At 46.0% G+C, this 19,928-nt stretch overlaps 1 protein-coding gene across 3 annotated transcripts; it reads left to right on the top strand.

The window, feature by feature from the left end:
- The first annotated feature begins 3,629 nt into the window (after positions 1 to 3,629).
- NQO1 (NAD(P)H quinone dehydrogenase 1) lies at positions 3,630 to 19,480 on the top strand. 3 transcript variants are annotated; one of them, XM_042919676.1, is made up of 6 exons: positions 3,630 to 4,075; positions 11,517 to 11,681; positions 11,794 to 11,924; positions 14,721 to 14,834; positions 15,642 to 15,743; positions 16,660 to 19,480. In XM_042919676.1, the coding sequence occupies exons 2-6, from the start codon at positions 11,573 to 11,575 to the stop codon at positions 16,963 to 16,965; spliced, it is 762 nt and encodes a 253-aa protein (XP_042775610.1). In that variant the 5' UTR covers positions 3,630 to 4,075; positions 11,517 to 11,572; the 3' UTR covers positions 16,966 to 19,480. The 3 variants fall into 3 exon arrangements, with proteins under 3 accessions (XP_042775610.1, XP_042775611.1, XP_042775612.1); XM_042919677.1 differs by lacking the exon at positions 3,630 to 4,075 and adding an exon at positions 8,198 to 8,280; XM_042919678.1 differs by lacking the exon at positions 3,630 to 4,075 and adding an exon at positions 8,247 to 8,284.
- Positions 19,481 to 19,928: the final 448 nt, after the last annotated feature.

The following is a 19,928-nucleotide window of genomic DNA, read 5'->3' as shown; positions in this document are numbered from 1 at the left end:
AAAAATGCTCAATGTCACTCATCATCAGGGAAATACAAACCAAAACCACAATGAGATACCACCTCACACCTGTCAGAATGGCTAACATGAACAACTCAGGCAACCACAGATGTTGGTGAGGATGCGGGGAAAGAGGATCTCTTTTGCCCTACTGGTGGGAATGCAAACTGGGGCAGCCACTCTGGAAACCGTATGGAGACGCCTTAAAAAATTAAAAATAGGGGCGCCTGGGTGGCTCAGTCGGTTGGGCAGCCGACTCTGGCTCAGGTCATGATCTCGCGGTCCGTGAGTTCAAGCCCTGCGTCGGGCTCCGTGCTGACAGCTCAGAGCCTGGGGCCTGTTTCGGATTCTGTGTCTCCCTCTCTCTCTGACCCTCCCCCGTTCATGCTCTGTCTCTCTCTGTCTCAAAAGTAAATAAACGTTAAAAAAAAAAAAATTAAAAAAAAAAATTAAAAATAGAACTACCCTATGACCCAGCAATTGCACTACTAGGCATTTATCCAAGGGATACAGGTGTGCTATTTCGAAGGGACACATGCACCCCAACGTTTACAGAAGCACCATCAACGATAGCCAAAGTATGGAAAGAGCCCAAATGTCCATCGATGGATGAATGGATAAAGAAGATATGGTGTGTATAGACAATGGAGTGTTACTCGGCACTCAAAAAGAATAAAATCTTGCCATATGCAACTACATGGATGGAACTGGAGGGTATTATGCCAAGCAAAATTAGTCAGTCAGAGAAAGACAAATATCATATGACTTCACTCACACGAAGACTTTAAGATACAGAACAGATGAACACAAGGGAAGGCAAGCAAAAATAATATAAAAACAGGCAGACTCTTAAATATGGAGAACAAACAGAGGGTTACTGGAGGGGTTGTGGGAGGGGGGATGGGCCAAATGGATACTGGACATTAAGGAATCTACTCTTGAAATCACTGTTGCACTCTATGCTAACTAACTTGGATGTAAATTAAAAAAATAAATTAAATTAAAACAAAGAGTAATTCCTTTTTATTGCTGGGTGTTATTGGGTTGCATGGATGCCCCATAGTTTATTCATACATTCACTCATGAGAGGAGATGTGGGTCTTTTCCAATTTGGGGGCTACTATGAATAAAGGGGTTAAAATATTAATGTACAGATTTGGGTTAAATATAAAGAACTATATATATTACTATATACTATATATTACTATATATATATATATATACATATATATATATATGTATATATATGTATATATATATATATATATATATATATATATATATATATATATATATATAATATATATTTTCTTTTCTCTAGGGCAAGTATCTAGGAATGGAATTTTTGGTCACCTGGTCGGTCCATGTTTAACTTTACAAAAGATTAATCAACTGTCCTCAGAGTCACTGTACCCTTTTGCATTCCCACTGGCAATGGTTTAAGAGTTTCCATTTCTCAGAATCCCTGCCAACATGCTTGGTATTGTCATTTGAAAAATGTCTTAGCTGTTCTAATGTCTTAGCAGTGTTATCTCATTGTGGTTTTACTTTGCATGTTCCTAATGACAATGCACATTATTTCATGCACCTGTCTCCTGTATATCCTCTCTGGTAAAGTGTCTGTTAAAATCCTTCCGAATTTTTTGTCTGTTTGTTTTCTAGTGTTGAGTTTTTAGAGTTCTTTATGCATTCTGCATATAGTTTTCATTGGATATGTGATGTTTAAGTATTTTCCCCAGTCTTTGCCCTGTCTTTTTATTGTCTTAACGCTATCTTTACAGAGCAAAGTTGTGTAATTTTGATCAAGTTCAATTAATAATTATGCTTTTGGTATCATAGTAAGAATTCTTGGCCTAACCCCCCCCCAAATCATTAAAAATAATGACTTAACAGTTATTTATCTTCATTACGGAGTTGTTGGGGTTTTTTGCAACCCCTTAAATTTTGCAAACCTCAATTTAAGAGTATACTTCCCACCTTCTCTCTAAATTTTCTTAGTTACCATTTCTAATTTTTTTGACGGTTACACTTTAAACTTCTTTTTCTTTTTCCTTCCCCTTTGACAGCATGGGCATATCTCAGAAATTTGACAGGTCTGGGATCAAAAACTGCAATAAAGCAAGTCAAATTAATTTTTTGGTTTCCCCATGCATATAAAAATTATGTTTACGCCATACTTAGTCTATTAAGTGTGCAATAGCACTGACAATGTACATACCTTAATTTAAAAATACTTCATTGTTGGCGTGCCTGGGTGGCTCAGTTGGGTAAGCATCTGACTTGGGCTCAGGTCATGATCTCACAGCTCATGTGTTGGAGCCCTGCATTGGGTTCTGTGCTGACAGCTCAGGGCCTGGAGCCTGCTTTGGATTCTGTGTCTCCCTCTCTCTTTGCCCTTTCCCTGTTTGCGTGCCGTCTCTCTCTCTCTCTCTCTCTCTCTCTCAAAAATGAATAAACATTTAAAAAAAAAATTTTTTTTTTTAATTTTTTTTTCAACGTTTTTAATTTATTTTTGGGACAGAGAGAGACAGAGCATGAACGGGGGAGGGGCAGAGAGAGAGGGAGACACAGAATCGGAAACAGGCTCCAGGCTCCGAGCCATCAGCCCAGAGCCTGACGCGGGGCTCGAACTCACGGACCGCGAGATCGTGACCTGGCTGAAGTCGGACGCTTAACCGACTGCGCCACCCAGGCGCCCCAAAAAATTTTTTTAATAAAAATACTTCCTTGTTTAAAAATGCTCATCAGGGGCGCCTGGGTGGGCTCAGTCAGTTGGGCGTCCAACTTCGGCTCAGGTCATGATCTCGTGGTCTGTGAGTTCCAGCCCCGCGTCGGGCTCTGTGCTGACAGCTCAGAGCCTGGAGCCTGTTTCAGATTCTGTGTCTCCCTCTCTTTCTGACCTTCCCCCATTCATGCTCTGTCTCTCTCTGTCTCAAAAATGAATAAACGTTAAAAAAAATGCTCATCCTCTGAATTTTCAGTGAGTTATAATCACTAATCACAGATCATACCAAATTTAATGAAAAGGTTCGAAACATTTCAGGAAATTGCCAACACGTGACAGAGACACAACATGGGCAAATGCTGTGGGAAAGGGGGTGATATGGATTTGTTCAAAGTTTATACAAACTTTCAATGTATAAAAAAATGCAGTACCTGTAAAACACAGTAAGACATGCACAGTACAACCCGTAGGATGAAGACTTTACTGTAACTTTCACTTGGTAGGGATTTAAAACTTTTCTCTCTGCTCTGGTCAGCTGCCTAAAGTCAGCCTTTGTAAAGCCAGTCAACTTTCCTTCGTCTTGGCTATTCTTTAAATGCTTCCCTGTTACTTATCTCTCCAGCCAGCCTTGGACTAAACCATTTAGATTCCCACTCTGAGGAGCAGGGGTTTGCACCCAGCGAAGTGCGTCCTTTGAGACCCCCAGTGCACAATGTGAACATTGCAAAGGAAGAAATGAATTCCCTTCTCCTGGAACACGTCTCCTAAGGTACCTCGGCCCTCCAAATCTAAGTCCAGAGTCACAGTGACTCAGCGAATCCGAGGCTTAAGGACCACACCCAGCACACCCTTCTCTTTGCCCACCCCATTCCGTGCGGAGGCAATTTCCCAGGACTGGGAGAGGCTCGCGGGGGCGCTGGGACTCCGCCGGAAACTTCCCCCTGCTGTCCCCAGGTGCTTCCTGGACAGGGTCCACATGGGCCTGCCTCCCACCCACACCCGGACCCTTTAACTGCACCCTCCCGTCCCATATCCCATGCGTGCCCAGGGCACCCTATTCCAGCCCTCAGACCCCCCTCCCTTCCCTGAAGAGCAGCCACAGCACGCCCCGCCCTGCGCCCCAGGGGCGAGCAGCCGGCTCCACCCCGGGAGGCCGAGCCCCAAGCGGGCAGGCGCGAGGAGCTATAAAGTGGCGGGCGCTCTGCAGGCTGCACGCCCAACCTCCCGAGGTGCAGCCCCAGCCGCTGCTTGACTGCTGTCCCCCACCCCGCAAAGCGAGGATTCAGCGGCGGCCAGGGTCGCCCTGACAACCAGCAGCGCAGCCAATCAGCACAGCCGGAGCCCTGGCTGGTGAGTGCCGCGTCCGGGAGCTGGGGCACCCCCAGGCCTAAGCTGTCTGCAAGGATCCTGGAGGGGCTTAGAGCTCAGTTTTTCTCCTGGATTCAAAACTGAAAAAGCGAGAGCGTTAAGATGCCAGGTTGAGCCTTAATAAGACACCGGGGGAAGGGGAGCTCCTGTTTTCTACCCCATACCCACAAACTTAGGTGGGCATTTAACAGAGACTTGACCTTGGAAACAGAAAATTTCCACCAAAACAGGTCAGAAACGGGCCGTTGTCAATGGCCAAATCTGGTCCACTGGCACACCTTGATTGGCCTTATAGAATTTAAAACATTTTGGAATAAGTTGCTGATATTTATAGTAAATATAGGTTATTTTATTTAAAAATGTGAATTCCCTGCTTCGGGAGGAAAATTGAAAGATCTGGTGATGAGTGTGCTGGACCTGGGTAACCTGTACCCTTTAGTTGGATAGAGACCATCCCAGGCTGCCTGACCAGGAGACCTTTTTTTTTTTTTTTTTTTTTTTTTTTTTTAAGTTTATTTATTTGTTTTGGAGAGAAATCATGAGTAGGGGAGGTGGGGGAGAGAGAGACAGAGAGAATCCCAAGCAGGCTGCAGGCTGTCAGTGCCGAGCCTGACTCCACGCTCGATCCCACCAACCGAGAAATCATGACCTGAGCTGAAACCAGGAGTCAGGAGCTCAAGAGACGGAGCCACCCAGGTGCCCCTGTTCAGGAGACATTTTTGTCTGTGATCCTTGGATGGGGCAGACCCGATCCCTGTATATGGTCCATTTCAGTGGCAGAACCTCCGCTCTCCACCATCAACCTAAGGGGACATTACAGGTCACTGCAACTTTATCTGATGCCTCTAAGACACCCCAGCTGCAGCCCCTGCAGGGGCAGGGGGCTCTGTTTACCAGAGAGCCTCATTCCGAGATGGGGCAGTGCTAGTGTTTAGAAAGCCATTTCTTCAATTGGGACAGAACTCTACCTTTTTGTCATTTCCTTCCCTGTGAGCCTTGTTCTTTCTGAAAACACACATACACCTAGAGAATCTCCGCCTGCCACAATTGAGGGGATGAGCCTGCTGTTTGCCGTTGACAACCTACGGTTAGAATCTCTATGAAAAGGGCTGAGCTGGGGACTGGAAGCCCACCCAGAGTTTCTGAAAGCCTGGAGGAGAAGCATCTGGGAGAGACTGCTGGGTAGCTCACAAGGTTTCCTGCACGCACGATAGAGGCTGTTTCTATTTCATTTTTCTTATGTTTATTCATATTTGAGAGACAGAGAGAGACATAGTGTGAGCAGGGGAGGGCCAGACAGAGAGGGAGGGAGACACAGAGTCCAAAGCAAGCTCCAGGCTCTGAGCTTTCAGCACAGAGCCCGACGCGGGGCTCGAACCCAATGACCAGGACATCATGACCTGAGCCAAAGTCAGATGCTTAACCTACTGGGCCACCTGGGCACCCCTCTATATCATTCTTCTGCTGGCCTGAGGACACCAGCACAGTATAGGGCAATCTTACGGAATATTCTGTACTTATGTGTAACTTAAAAAAAAAGGGTGGGGGGGGGGAGAATGAGAGAAAATGGGATGATTTGGACCTTGTTTAACTAGTATTAACTGTATCCAGCTAAGTCTTGACATTAATGGAAGCATCCAGAGCATTTGTTTGTAACTACTGGGTTCCTCTGACCGGCAGGCATGCATTCCGTGAGGAACCCAGGGAGCCCGGAAGGCAGGAACAAAATGCATGAAACTGACAGGAGGGCTTGCCCTTATTCCACTTGTAACAGGTTTTCCTTGATTGCTTATTCTTCCTGCCAGAAGGATCATGTGGGTAATCTATCTTTTACTGTTAAATAGATCTAGATGTGCTTTACATTAAAACAATGTACCACCATCCCTTTCTTTCTCTGCCAGCTTTATCTTTCCCTATGTTCCCCAGAACATTGAGTTCTGTGTTGGTCTTCAATGAAGCTACAGGTTGAGCGAGTCCTGTTCAATCTGGAATGTCAGTGAATGCTTGGTTTCAGGTTGGCCTGCGGTTGGAGGCAGAGAATTATAGGAATGTTAGAGTAACAGAGGAGGACAGAGACCAGCTCCCCCGAAACATTCGGGATACTTTGGCCACCAGAATGTATGCTCTACGAAAATAAAAGATTTGTGTCTCTTTTGTACACGGATGTATCCTAAATGCCTAGAGCAGTGCCTGGTGGATACAGGTGCTCAGTAAACCCTGGTCAGGAGGCTGAGACAAAGAGTTGGGGACAACATGAGCAGGGCTCATGCTAGGGTGGATGTGCTGGGGGGAACAGAACATAAAAGATGGTGGGGAAGGAGCCAAACTATGGAGAGAGCCCAAATGTCCATTGACTGATGAATGGATAAAGAAGATGTGGTGTGTTTGTGTGTGTGTATGTGTGTGTGTGTGTGTGTGTGTGTGTGTGTGTGTGTGTGTATATATATATATATATATATATATATGAAATCTTGCCATTTGCAATGACATGGATGGACCTAGAATGTATCATGCTAAGCAAAGTAAGTCAGAGGAAGACAAGTAACATATGATTTCACTCATATGTGGAATTTAAGAGACAAAGCAGATGAACACATGGGAAGTGGGGGGGAAGAGAAGAGAGAAACAAACCCAAGAGACTCTTAAGGATAGAGAAGAAACTGAGGGTTGACAGAGGGAGTTGGGCAGGGGGATGGGCTACATGGGTGATGGGTATTAAAATGGGCACTTGTGATGAGCACTGGGTGTTGTATGTAAGTGATCCATCACTGAATTCTACTCCTGAAATCATATTACACTGTACCTTAACTAACCAGAATTTTAAAAATTAAAAAAAAAAGAGGGTGGGGAAGGAATGAGGGATTTCAAGACACAGAGAAGTGATGATGAATGGGGAGCACGTTTCATAGGGTATGAAATCTTGAAAGCGAACCAGCACAGGGAGAGAGCTGCGTTCACAAAGATATGCTCAGCTGCATTACCAAGTGGCCTCCATCAGGTCAATTATGTGCATGGCAAGCAGAAATGAATATTAAATTAGGGATATTGGTAATAAGCTCATTTGGCTTTCAAACCTCTCCTTCAATGGCAGCTCCTTCTGAAGGCCTTCCCTAATCAGCTAGCCCGAAGTCAACAGTTTTCCTCTGGAATTTTGTTCCTTGCCTCCCCCGTCAGGCTAATGCCATTAGTTTTTTGTGTGCACGTCTTACCGCCATTCCTAGGGGGAAATTCTGAGGATGTCAAGCGGGTCATGTAGCTAGTTAAGTGGCAGAAAGGGAAAATGAACACTTCAAGTCCAAAAAACCCCAGGTTTGTCTATGAAAGGACCTGGCCACCAGTGACTTGGTATCATGCTGTTTGGAGAGGGAGTCACCCATTTGCCCTTCAACTCTGGCCCAGGAGCGCTTCTGCTCTACTGACTGCCGATCAGTGTTCTGTTGTATATTTAGAACCTTGGACCATTTTTTTCTACTGCGTTGTTTTCAGGAATCTATATATACCAGATACTGAACACCGTTGGTTTTGTTTCTGGCAAATATGTTCTTCTTTGTGTCTCATCTTACATCGTTTTTTTGTTTTGTTTTTTTTTTAAGTTTATTTACTTATTTTGAGAGAGAGAGAGAGCACAAGCAGGTGAGGGGCAGAGAGGAGAGACAGAATCCCAAGCCTACTCCATGCCATCAGCTTGGAGCCTGACGTGGGACTCGGACTCAGGAACCCTGAGATCATGACCTGAGCCGAAATCAAGAGCCCGACCTTAACCTACTGAACCACCCAGGCGCCCCTGTTTATTTTTGAAAGCAGCAGGCGTCCTATAGCTTACAGGTGATGAGCTCCTTTAAAAGCAAGGGCTAGATATCCTGATTCAGTCATTTTATGGCAAGTGCTTTTGTATTTTACTACTTCAGAAGTGCCTGTGAATACTGATAAGTAAAAAAAAAAATTTATCTTTATATCTATATACATAGCTCAGAAAAAGTAAGCCACAAGAATATAAACTCACAAAGCAGTATTCAGTAAACACTGATAGAACTAATGCAAAGGTACGTCACAGAGAAAACGCTTGTCAGAACTTTATATACTCACATCTCTCCCGAGAGTGGTGAGTCCTGGAGTTGATAAAGAGGGGGCAGGGATTTGTTAAGGCAGCCTCAGGAGCTCCTGAACTTTTCCCCAGGCCGTCCAAAGTAGGTAAATCGCTCCCAGAATTTGAATCCCTTATCAGACTTCTGTTCCCCGCGTCGGAGTTTGGAGAGTCTGAAACGCCAGGAGCGAGCGAGCGAGAGCGAACGAGGCGAGGCTCCTGGGCAGGCTAGGGCCGAAGCTGCCGCCCGGCCGATTTTAACCCAGAGCAGCTGCTCCCGCTGGAGCTCCGCCCGTGGGCACAGATGTTAGGAGTTAGGGAGAAATGAGGCAGCGACACCAATTACTAGGAGCGGTGTTGGTGGTAAACTCCATTCCCTGCCCTGCTGCCTGCACATGGTTGCATGGATTTATCTATAATTTATTAATTTTTTTAGTGATCTCTACACCGAACATGGGGCTTGAACTCACAACCCTGAGATCAAGAGCTCCGTGCTCCTTTGAGCCAGCCAGGCGCCCTTATGTCTTCATATTTTTACATTATTCCAGCTTCACCACTTGCCATGTAAACTTGGGTAACTTGCTTAACTTTTCGGTGCCTCAGTTTCCCCATCTTTAATGTGGGATACTGATTGTATCTAGCTCATGGTGTTGCCATGACAACTGGAAAAGAATGCAAAGCGCTCAGAGCAGTGCCTAGCACGAAGTAAGCACCCGTTGATGCTGTTATCCAGAGACAGGCAAATAGTATACGATTTCACTTGTTTGTGGAATCTGAAAACCCAATGAGCAAGCAAACAAAAGACATAGACCCGTAAATACAAAAAACAAACTGACTTTGCCAGACGCCAAGGGGGAGTAGGGGGATAGGCAGATGGGTGAAGGGGAGGGGGAGATACGGGTTTCCAGTTATAGAATGAATAAGTCACGAGGACAAAAGGTACAGCACAGGGAATATGGGCGGTGGTCTTGTAGGAGAGTCGTGTGCTCTGACAGGTGAGCGCACCGGGGGTGAGCACGGTGTAAGGTGTAGGCGTGTGGAATCGCTGTGTTGTCCACCTGAAACTCATGCAACGCTGTGTGTCAAGTATACGTCAAGTAAAAGACAATAAAAAGGGGTGCCTGGCTGGCTCAATTGGAAGAGCCTGTGACTCTTGCTCTCAGGACCGTGAGGTTGAGCCTCACATTGAATATGGAGATTACTTAAAAATAAAGAAATAAAACTTTAAAGAAATAAAACTAAACTAAACTAAAATAAATGCCGTTGTTGCAAGAGGAAAACATTCTGGTTCTAACAACTTTGTAATACAGAGGAGGTCCAAGAAAAAAGCAAATCTTTCCCCTCTGTCTCTATGCCCTTAACATCTCTTACCTAGCTAAGAACACTGTCAGTAGTTTCATGTAATTATTCCACATCTTTTTTCCCCTCATACCTATATGCTGCAAATATTCGTACACATATATGTAGTTTCTTTGTCTTTTTTTTTTCAAGTAATGGCTACACCCAACGTGGGGCTCGAACTCATGACTCCAAGATCAAGAGTCACATGCTCTACCCACTGAGCCAGAGAGGGGCCCCTCGTTCTTTGTATTTTTTAAAAATTTTATTTTATTCCTGAGAGACAAAGAGAGAGTGATAGAGTGTGAGTGAGGAAGGGACAGAGAGAAAGGGTGACACAATCCAAAGCAGGCTCCAGGCCCTGAGCTGTTAGCCCTGAGCCCCATGTGGGGCTTGAACTCAGGAACAGTGAGACCATGACCTGAGCTGAAATCGGATGCTTCCCCGACTGAGCCACCCAGGCGCCCCTCTTTGTCTTTTATAATAATGGATTCACACTCGCTTCATTTGATCAGTTAACGATACATCGTGGATAGCTTTCTGGGTAACTCCATACAGTTAACAGCATACTAGTCTGTAATGTGTATGTGCCATAATTTATTCAAATATTCCCCATAAAGAGTCAGTGAATGCCAGTGAGAAGAATGACACAGTCCACGTCCTTGCTCATACATCCTTATATCCCAACGCTTTTAGTCTGTAGAACAGATTCCCCAAAGTTGGAGAGCTAGGTCAAGATTTATGCGTCCTCAAAATTTAAAGAGATTCGCCCTCATTACTTTCCCCCAGGGTGGAAGCAATTCGTGTTCCCACTGGCAGCTGCTAGCTTTCCTGCAATCTTAATAGCCCTCAGTGTTGCTTGTCTTAAATTGTTTTGCCAATCTGATGGGTAAATAATGATAAATTGTTTTGCCAATCTGATGGGTAAATAATGATATCTCATTTTAATTTGCTTTTCCTGACAGGCCAGGCAAGGCACCTGCTCATTTGTTTTTTGTCATCTGCATTTCCTCCTCTGTGAGTAGAGTGCTCATATCCTTGATTTATTTTTCTATTGTGTAGTCTGTCTTTTTTCTGTGTGTAGGCATTCGTTGGGATTTTAACCCTTTGTGGTAAGAGTTGCAGGTATCTGCTCCCCGTTGATTGTCTTTTGACTTTGTTTATGGTGCCTTCTGGTACACACAGATTTTTAATTTTTATGTGGCTTTATCTGGCAAGCTTTCCGTTCGTGGTTGCTGAATCTCTAGTCTTTCTTACAAAGTATTCTCCATCTTGAGGTTATACAAATTCTTCCTTTAGATCCGTACTCTGCCAGGAATCTATTGCTCTACGAGCTGTGTTTGTGGGATAGTGAAAACAACAACACAAATACAACAGACACACTGAAAATTCGAAGTGAATTTTCACAAACTTGTGTGATCAGCACCCAGGAAATAGAACATTGCCACTACCCCCTGATGAGGGGAACCAAGACACTGACGCCTGACACCTAATAGAAGGTGTTAGCAGGGGGGTGCCTGGGTGGCTCAGTCGGTTGGGCGTCCCTTCGGCTCAGCTCATGATCTTGCAGTGTGTGAGTCCAAGCCCCACGTCAGGCTCTGCACTGACAGCTCAGAACCTGGAGCCTGCTTTGGATTCTGTCTCCCTCTCTCTCTACCCCTCCCCCACTCACACACACTCTCTCTCTCTCAAAAATAAAATACAAACATAAAAAAAAAGGTGTCAGGAGGATAAGTCCATTTTCTAAGAGGATACGTCCATTTTCATGCAGATGGCCAGTTAAGTATGCCAGCAAAATTAGCCACTGCATTAAAATGCGTCCTTTATTCGTTGGTACTTTTAAGGAGAAAATATGTTTCTGGCTGCTGTGGATGGACTGCATCACCCAATGCCTCGCAGAGTTCACTCCTCTATTATGGATCCTGGCTCGGCTGCCCTGTAGCTAAAGCTTTGCTGCTTGGAAACTGATTTTCTCCATATGTCTTGTGTGTGTCTAAATAGCCAGAAGAGCACTGATCGTACTGGCCCACGCAGAGAGGACGTCCTTCAACCATGCCATGAAGGAGGCTGCTGTAGAGGCCTTGAAGAGGAAAGGATGGGAGGTCACTGTGTCAGACCTGTATGCCATGAACTTCAATCCCGTCATCTCCAGAAGGGACATCACAGGTAGGATCAGCCTTCCCCCCCTTTAATTAGGTCTCTGTGGCACAACTCGCCTGTGGGTTCTGTGGCTCAGCCTCGGCCCCTCTGACTCCAGCCTGTCATTTTCCTCTGGCAGGTCCACTGAAGGACCCCGAGAACTTTCAGTATCCTGCCGAGTCTGTTCTAGCTTATAAAGAAGGCCGCCTGAGCCCCGATATTGTGGCGGAACAAAAGAAGCTGGAAGCTGCAGACCTTGTGATTTTTCAGGTGCGATAGGACATCAGAAGGAGTGTCAGGATGCTTGAGTTCTTACTGTCCTAGACTGGTCACCTAATTAGCTATGTGATCTTAGGAAAAGTCACTTATGCACTTCAGCGCCTTCTTTATAAAGAAGGGTGATGACTTCAAACGGGGTGGTGTTACACAGATTTGTAGATATTGTGAACCTGGCTGTACTACTCTGAAAATATGTGACTACATGGGGCATCTGGGTGGCTTAACGAAGCCTGACTCTTGGTTTCGGCTCAGGTCACGATCTCACGGTGTGTGTGTTTGAGCCCCCCGTCCGACTCTGTGCTGACAGCCGGGAGCCTGCTTGGGATTCTCTCTCTGCCTCTCTATCTGCCCCCCCACCTCACCCCCCCCACCCCCGCTCCCATACACGCTATCTCTTCTGTCTCTCTCAATAAATAAATAAACTTAGACAAAAATATGTGACTACAAAGATGACCAGTGAGCCCTGAGCTTCTCTTCAGTTAGTGATTCTTTGTGGGATCTCTCAGAGTTTGCACCTGACCCCTTCTCTGCACGAGCGCGGAGTGAAGCACAGGGCATGGACCCCTGCGGTCAGAGCCTCCCAGCTGAAGGGGGCGCTGCCCTGCTTCCTGTGTTCCCGCCCCTCTTCTCGTGGAAGCTGTCTCCCCGCCAGGCGGTCCGTACTGTACGAGCTCCTTGTCAATCCTCTTTCCCGGAAATGCCACACTGGACTCAATGACTTTGCTTCTACCGGTTCTAACCTGCCTTTTGATATTGAACATGGACCAGATGTGACCCTAGAAACTGCACGAGGAGGGTGACACCAGCTGCGGCTTTTGCAACTGTTCAATCAGCTGCAAAGAATCCAAACTTTTAGGTCTTCCGTTCCACCCTCAGGCCTGTCGCTAGCAGTCAAAGCCACGCCCCATGAGCCAGTGCCCCGAAGGATGCCTTTTTGGTCAGCGTTTTCCACTGCATCTTTTCCTAGTGCGGCCGTTGCGGCCACTGTGGCAGCTTTCAGTTCTGCTTCTCAGAATCACCGTATTTTAGAATTGGAAAGGACCTTGGTGGTCTTTGAATTTGGCTTCTATCTGATGCATCAGTTTACTATCAGTACAACGGTGCAAGTTGTGTACTAGAAAAAGCAACATACCGAAACACAAGGTAGACACTTCAGATTTGTATACTTATAACATTTTACAAACAGATGACAGGGAAAAGTCTTTTTTAATTTTTAATTTTTTTTTTTTTACTTAAAAATGTTTATTTTGAGAGAGAGTGAGTGAGGTGGGGGAAAGGCAGAGACGGAGAAGGGGAGAGAATCCCAAGCAGGGTCTGCACTGTTAGCGCTGGGCCGGATGCGGATGTTTGACTGACTGAGCCACCCAGGCGCCCCTGGCAAAGTCTTACTACAGGAGTCGGTGTACTTGTATGGTAGTCTTTCAACATAGAAATAAAGCGTCCTGAGGAAGCGATACTTTAATTTATCCCAAGGTACCACTGGGGCTAGCCCCCTGCTCACTTTTCTCACTTCTCCAAGAACAACCAGAGGAAGAATAAACTTTCAATATGCTGCAAGCCAACCAATTCTGTTTTCAGCTCTGACTGTAGAACATTCACAGGGACCAAATCTACGTGTCTAAGCCACCCACACATTTATCTTAAAAGCCTCAGGTCTGGCCCCTCACAACTGCAGAGTTGTGAGTAATCTGCAGAGTAATCTAGGGATTACTCAAGCCCCTGGTTTTACAGATGAGGCCCATCAGACTTAGCAAAAGTAAGGGGCTTATGTGACAAAGGTCTTGCATCGTGTCCACGGCAGATTCAGGGCGAGAACACGAATCTTGTGCTCCATCTCATGTTCTTTCTGTTCTAAACCCCGGCCCCTTCTGCCCCCTTTCCTGTGGATCAATAACCCTTCAAATATCAGGGAAAGATATCAAATCCAACAAATTCCTTCTCTGTGCTAAACTTGTCTCATCGGGCCTGTCCCCGGTGTCCCTGTGTTTAAATCCGAAGTCAGGGAGAAGAAGAGGAAATACTGGTATCGTCCTCGTGCTGCTTTTATTAGGACAAGAGGGCCGACAAGACTCTTCCATGGGAATTCCCTGATAAACCGAGCGCACACGGGTCATTTGTTCGCCTGTGTGAGCGCACACTCATGTGCAGCTTGTTCTATTTGAAAAAAATTTTTTTAGTGTTTATTTTTGAGACAGAGACAGAGCATGAGCGGGGGAGGGGCAGAGAGAGAGGGAGACATAGAATCTGAAGCAGGTTCCAGACTCTGAGCTGTCAGCGCAGAGCCCGATGCTGGGACTCGAACTCAACGGACCTTGAGATCATGACCTGAGCCGAAGTCGGACACTCAACCGAATGAGCCACCCAGGTGCCCCGTGTGCAGCTTATTCTAAACGGTAGGATTTCACATCCGTGAACACAGGTACACGTTTCACATTGTTGACAGCACTCCTACAAAATATCGATTTTGTATTTTGCGTCACACACCGTAGCAAACTTTATCTGCATTCCTTGCTGTCTAGACTCGGCCGCGAAATGTGATCTTGTAGAAACAAATCATAATTGCACGTGGCTTTCTTCAGACCTACCCGGTACTTGTTTCTTTTAGGCAGAAATAGAGCGTCAAATTGACTGACCAAGGACAATATTTTTCTTTAATGTGCTAACTCCTCCGGAAGCAACGACAAGGGCCCCAAGAAGGGTTTGCTCTTCTGTGACGTCAGCCAAGCACCTGAGCCTTCTTCGCTGGTGGTAGTTCCTGCTGTGACCTCTCTGTGCTCTGCCCCACAGTTCCCGCTGCAGTGGTTCGGAGTCCCGGCCATCCTGAAAGGCTGGTTTGAACGAGTGCTCATAGGGGGGTTCGCGTACACGTATGCTGCCATGTATGACAATGGACCTTTCCGGGTAGGTGGATGGTTCTGCTTTCTCTAACAGCTGGATCCGGGCTGCCTTCTGTCCTGAGGCAGAGTTCTGAACAGAATTGGGTACTAAGGTCAGGCTCCTGGGAGAGCTGGATAATAGTGCGTGTAGATATTTAATTTTTTGAAAATATTTATTTTTGAGAGAGAGACAAGAGTGTGAGCAGGGGAGGGGCAGAGAGAGAGGGAGACACAGAATCCGAAGCAGGCTCCAGGCTCTGAGCTGTGAGCACAGAGCCCGACGTGGGTCTCGAACCCACGAACCACGAGATCATGACCTGAGACCAAGTCGGACGCTCAACCCACTGAGCCACCCAGGTGCCTCTGTGTGAAGATATTTAGACAGGACTTTGGGATTTGTTTTAACATACCCCAGGAACACAAGGGGTGGGGAGATTAGACAAAACTAGAATGGCAAGATGCTGAGCGTTGAGGCTGGGTGGTGGAGGCCTCATGAGACTATTTTCTGTATGTACGTAGACACCCAAATACTACACCGGACACATTTTGAGGTCTCCTGGATTACATGCCTGGATACAGGCGGAGCCCCACGGGGAGACGGACACAACAAATAACTCCACTAGGCACCAGCAGTGGACTCCGGGGCTGGCCCTCGAGTGTTGACTTCTGGAGTCATACTGCGTGGCTCAGAGGAGCCAGTGTGGGAGGAAGGAACAGAAATAGCAGGTGGCTGGACTTGTGTGTCGAAAAGAACACAGGAACAGCCCTGGGGCCGTTTCGTGAACCTCCCGTCATGCAGGAGACGTGGAGCGTGATGACTTTTCCTTCGCAGAATAAGAAGACCGTGCTTTCCATCACCACTGGTGGCAGCGGCTCCATGTACTCGCTGCAGGGTATCCACGGAGACATGAATATCATCCTCTGGCCAATTCAGGTTACTTTGTTTCAGTGAACCTTCCCCGGGGATTAATTAATTGAGCTTTCTGGGGGGTCCAGATTCTCAAGATGGCAGCTGAAAACAGACCTGAGGTGTGAGGACGGAAGCAACGTAATAATTCAGAAGTCCAGGGAGCTCCCTTCTAAGCCTTACTAGTCTTCCCGGGCCCCTGTACTCAAGAGTAACCTGGGTATGCACGCGTCCAAACAGCTCTGTCTCCTAACCAAAGGCTAGTGCAGATAACCCCTAGATTTGTATAGCCATGGGCCCCCACTCCAGACAACCGATCTCTGTCTCCAGTCTTCCTGGCCTTCTCCAGGTTGCCGCTATGGCCTCACCACCTATTAGAAAATTTCAGAAATGATTTAGCCCAGCCAACAAGAGTGGAGTCTGAGGGAGGTTCCTGGGTGGTCGGTCACTGGACTATGAAGATGATCTCTTATACAGAAGAGGGTTGGAGAGAAGAGCAAATGCGGTGGCCACCTAGAACGGCGGAGAATTAACATGAATATTGGAGAATACATTCTACAGGTCACTTATTGAGGCTCATCTAGTTAGGAGGAGAGGCGGAGAAAGGCGCATCCACATACCTTGGCAGGAGTCCTCTGCCAAGAAGCCGAAACTCCCTTATGTGAAAGAAGTTCCGGCTCTTTGGCAGAGGATCCCAGGCTGGCACGGTTTCAAGATTTTGTTCATTTAAACAAGGGCTCAGCTGAATAGGCTAAAATAGGTAACGGCTAGGAATGGAGCGCTAGAAGGTGAGAGAAAATAGCTATGAATTGATTCTCCAGGGTGCCTCAGGCCCCCACGTCGGAGCGTCTTGTTGGAAAGCCTACATTACTTCTGTTTGTTTGTGGTACAAGCTGTATAGGGTTTGTTCTGTGACTCACCTCTGTTCTCCGTGTATCCCCAGAGCGGCACTCTGCATTTCTGTGGCTTCCAAGTCCTGGAACCTCAGCTGACATACGGCATTGGGCACACTCCTACGGACGCGCGAATTCAGATCCTGGACGGATGGAAGAAACGCCTGGAAAATATCTGGGATGAGACGCCACTGTATTTTGCTCCAAGTAGCCTCTTTGACTTAAACTTCCAGGCAGGGTTCTTAATGAAAAAGGAAGTGCAGGATGAGCAGAAAAACGAAAAATTTGGCCTGTCTGTGGGCCATCATTTGGGCAAGTCCATCCCGACTGACAACCAGATCAAAGCCAGAAAATGAGACTCACAAGACTAGATTCCTTTCAAAAATGTAGCCAAATCTAGGTTTCTTTTTCAGGCTTGCTTGACTGGCTTCAGTTTTTAAGATTTTTGTGTGTTTTTATTTCTTTCCACAGGGAATGAATAGGAGACAGAATTGACTGTCTTCATACATTTTTGGATAGTTTTATTCAATGTAACTGATTCTTCTGATTGCTATCATGGCCAAACCTGATTAGTCCCAAGAGGCCACTGAGGATACAAAGCAGGGAAAGATGGAGAAAGACGCGAGGCGATATTCTTTAAGGTCCTCTACACAACTGAATTCCTCTTTTTAGGGATCCATTTTTAGGGCTAAATCTGGCTGGAGCGTATCCAACTCCTCAAGGATACATTTTTCTTTTAATTGCCCTCTCTGTGGTTTATGACAAAAGGGAATTAATTGCTCTGAGAAAGAAATGACTGAATCTGACACAAGGGACTTGTTTAGTAGTTAATCTGTGCTTGTTTATGGCACACGATGATACTGGTTTTGATTACTACGCAGTGACTAATATGCCTAATGTGTGTGTTACTCTTGCTTCGCCTTTTGTTCTTTATACACAGCACACACCGATACCTTCCGATGAAAAGACAGTAAAACTCTCTTCTTTACCTCAATCTTTTAATTTCACGTCTGCAGGAAAATAAACCGACATATCTATACGCTACATCTGCCGCTATGAATGAATTCAAGAAATAGTTGCTCCCGATACTTAAGAGCAGCCTTCTACAAACACTATTTCTGAGCTACATCACAGTCTGGAAGGGTTTCTTCTCTGTCATTGTCGACCTGATGACTTTCCTTTGGGAAGCGTTTGGTTCCACAGTTTTGGGGATAACACTGTAATCCTAGAGTTTCATTAACTTTGAACAATTTTGGCATAATATTCTAACTTCCCATTGAAATGATTGACGTGTGACTGACTCACTGGCGGTAAAATTCAAGTAGAATATGATGAAAGGCCGCCCTCTGGTGGTGCGTTGAAAGGAAACACGAGGGGTTTTGCAAAGCAAGGTTGTCTGGAACTGGGAACAGGTCCTGTACCTGCCAAGGAAACGAGGGCGGCAGGCTGGAGACCCTCCTGTGCCAGATGCTGACAGGCAATTGGGTAATTCCCCCCCCCCCCCCACTCCCTACAATATACTTAATGGCAGATGGCTGGGTGCTTCAGCTTGAAAATATCTTGTTGCCTTCCTGCTCGCTGCAATTTTGTGTAAATTTCTGAAAGTTCCAGATGAAATCAATAAAACCCATTTGTACAAAGATCCAGGCTTATTGGTTTCAGTGAAGCTAGTGATGGAGGTGAGGCGTACAGGCAAAGTGGAATCGATGACTCGGGAAGATGGGATCAGAGCCTGCAATAATAAACTATGGCCAGGAGCCTTGAACGAGAGCTCTCCCAACAGGGCTGCTTCATACTGAACGGTAATGGAACAACATATTGAGATCATCTCAGGGAACCGAAGGGATATTTAAAGAGACCCAGAAAAGAATGTTACAGAAACCAAGAAAAACCTAGAATTCAGTAAACAAATGCCAAAGGGCAGTATTTATTGTGATTTGCCTGATTTGTTGATTTACCCAATGGCCCAGGTACTCTTCTAGGCACGGGGAACAGAGCAATGAACAAAACCGAGCACCTCATGGAGTTTGCATTCGAGGGAAGAATGACAGAACAGTCATGTCGGGTGGTGATAAATGCTAGGAAGAAAGAGCAGGGTAAGAGAGAGACAGGATATGGGGAGTTTTGTTTTACACTGGCCGATCAAGAAAGACCTCCCCAGTAAGGCTACATTTGAGCAAAGACCTGATAAAGCGAGAGAGATGTAGATGCCTGAAGGGAGGCACTCCGGGCAGGAGTGACGTCAGAGTGCAAATCCCTGAGGCAGGAACATGCGTAACATGAGGAAAAGAGAGGACTTTAGTGGCTACAGCAGAGCAGGGGAGAGAGGGCTAGGCCAGAGACACAGCTGGGACTGGAGACGGAGCCTCGTAAGTGCTGTAAGAATATAAAGATAGGAAGTCAAGAGTTTTGGGCTGAGGTATAGCATAATCTGACTCCTGTTTGGCTGGTAGGTGAGGAGCCAAGCGTAAGGCAATGATGGAAGCATGGAGAATTGTGGCACAATGTGACAAGCTAGTCAATAAATGCTTTGGACCAGGGTGACAGCAATAGAGGTGTGGAGAAGTGCATGTATTCATTTTTAAAAGAGATTTTAAGTAGTCTCCAAACCCAACATAGGGCTCGAACTCACAACCCCAAGATCAAGAGTTGCATGCTCTACCGAGTCACGTGTCTCAAGAAGTGAATGTATTTACAAGGTTGGATACATCCCATTTGCTAAGGTGAGCAAGAATCTGGAAAGCATATTCGGGGAAGAAGCTGGGATCAGGAAGGGTGGAATCAAAATCTGATTTCAGACATTTTATGTTTGAGAGGGATGTCTATTAAGACTGTAATAGGTGTCTGGGTGGCTTGAGCGGCTGACTCTTGATTTCAGCTCAGGTCATGGTCCCAGGATCATGGGATTGAGCCCCGTGTCGGGCTCTGTGCTTCGCATGGAGCCTGCTTGAGATTCTCTCTCTCTGAAATAAATTTTTTAAAAAGACCTGGTGTTAGGGCAGACATTATGGTAGGAGGTACACATCTGGAAATCTTCAACATACAGATATTATATAAAGCAATGTCACAGATGACATTACCTGGGACATGAATTATGATAGAGAAAAGATCTGGTAATTGACTTCTAGTTCTCTCCAGTGTTAGGTCAGGAAGATGAGAATGAAAAATAAGTGGCCAGTGGAGCAGGAGAGCTGAGTGTGGGGTCCTGAAAGCTAAGTGAAGAGAGTGTTTCAAATACGGAGTGATCAAGTGTGTCCAATACTACTAAGCCAAGTAAGCTAGATCTGAGAATTGACCTTTGCATATAGCCATGTGGAGG

Source organism: Panthera leo, chromosome E2 (assembly GCF_018350215.1).
Source record: "Panthera leo isolate Ple1 chromosome E2, P.leo_Ple1_pat1.1, whole genome shotgun sequence".
In the NCBI taxonomy this organism is placed as follows: domain Eukaryota; kingdom Metazoa; phylum Chordata; class Mammalia; order Carnivora; family Felidae; genus Panthera; species Panthera leo.
Note: the sequence above shows the minus strand (reverse complement) of the source record. Positions and strands in the feature narration are given on the sequence as shown.

Excerpts from the sequence above, each read along its gene's own strand:
- NQO1 (XM_042919676.1), top strand. The coding sequence starts at position 11,573 with ATGAAGGAGGCTGCTGTAGAGGCCTTGAAGAGGAAAGGATGGGAGGTC. Across the intron at positions 11,682-11,793 it reads CTCCAGAAGGGACATCACAG|GTCCACTGAAGGACCCCGAG; the intron begins GTAGGATCAGCC and ends TTCCTCTGGCAG. Across the intron at positions 14,835-15,641 it reads ATGACAATGGACCTTTCCGG|AATAAGAAGACCGTGCTTTC; the intron begins GTAGGTGGATGG and ends TTTCCTTCGCAG.